The following is a 1,548-nucleotide window of genomic DNA, read 5'->3' as shown; positions in this document are numbered from 1 at the left end:
TAATATATTATATATATATTATTATATTTGAATATTTTATTTAAGTATTATAAAAGAATATTTCGTCTTAAAAAATTTAAATAAAACATTTTTATTATATTGAAAAGGATAATATGGTTTTCCTCTTTTAAAAAAAAAAAAAAAAAAAATAACATATAATAATATATTATATATATCATATGTAAATTCTTTTAACGTGGCTGTTTTCATAGGATACAAAAATAAAAGAAAATATAAAAATAATTTATTTTACAACGGAATAAATATATTATATATATGTAATATATATTTTTATAATCTTTATATTCTTTTAATCTGTATAAATTATTTCTTTCTATTTCTTTTTCGACAAACAAAAAAAAAAAAAAATATATATATATTATATATGTATATATTTTATTTTTATAAGGTGAAAAGTACATGTAACTTATTTTACTCCCATTCAGTTAAAAAAAATATATATATAATAATATCACATTTAAAAACATAAAACATTAAAATAGGATACATATATTTTGTTTTCCTTTAACTAAATTTTTATCATAATAATGTCTCTACATAATGAAGCTTGTAAAAAACTTGGTATTTTCTTAAACTTATTTACTACGAGGGGTAATCACAACAAAAAAATAAAAATAAATAAATAAATAAATATATATATATATATATATATATTTTACATATATATATTCTTATGTATCTAATACTTTAAATTTTATCCCCATTTTGATACACTTTGAAAAGAAGAATATACTCATATATAAATATATACATATATTTTTTGTATATATATGTATCATTTATATATTCTTATGTGCACGTTTACTTATTAGTTAACCTCCTTGTTATAAATACAAGAAACGAAATTATAAATCAAAAAAGATATATATATTTTTTGTTATTGTAAGTTTGTAAAAAAAAAAAAAAAAATTAAATACATTAATAATATATATATAAGAACCATATTAATATATTTATATTGACTTAATATATTTTTTGTCCTTTTTTGTAGAAATAAAAAAGGAGAAAAGGCACACATAGCCATATGCTGTATGCTAAGAAATGAGAATAACCATAATGTTTTGAAAATATTATTATCTTTATGTAAAGATTCAAATTTGTTTTTATTTTTTGAAAATGAAAAAAATAAAAAAGACGAAGAAACTAAAAGATGCATTAGAAATATTCTTTATTGTTCTAATAAATTAATGATAAAGAATAGAGAATATGTAAGGAATAATTTTATTCATATATATGGAAAGAAATATATAGATCTTATCGAAAATAATTATGATTTAATTGATGATAATATAAATCAACTTTTAAATAAATATACTTTTTCATCTACAGAAATTGGACAAGCAAAAAACAACATCATAATACAAATGAATAAAAAAAAAAAAGAAAATATTAATAATAATAATATGATGACTATGATAGATGAAACAAATATAAAAACATGTATTTGTAATTTTTGTATATATTCGAAAAAAGAAAAATATAATGATTTCTATAACAATCAAAATATATATTATTCTCATCACAATC

At 16.2% G+C, this 1,548-nt stretch overlaps 1 protein-coding gene across 1 annotated transcript; it reads left to right on the top strand.

Moving 5' to 3' along the window:
• Positions 1 to 548: 548 nt before the first annotated feature.
• PGSY75_1142200 (hypothetical protein) lies at positions 549 to 1,548 on the top strand (the record flags this gene model as incomplete). The annotated part of the gene is made up of 3 exons (XM_018786539.1): positions 549 to 612; positions 834 to 903; positions 1,013 to 1,548. Coding segments are annotated over 3 exons (670 nt in total), but the record flags the coding sequence as incomplete, so codon positions are not given.

The sequence above is a fragment of the Plasmodium gaboni genome, chromosome 11 (assembly GCF_001602025.1).
Source record: "Plasmodium gaboni strain SY75 chromosome 11, whole genome shotgun sequence".
In the NCBI taxonomy this organism is placed as follows: Eukaryota; Apicomplexa; class Aconoidasida; order Haemosporida; family Plasmodiidae; genus Plasmodium; species Plasmodium gaboni.
Note: the sequence above shows the minus strand (reverse complement) of the source record. Positions and strands in the feature narration are given on the sequence as shown.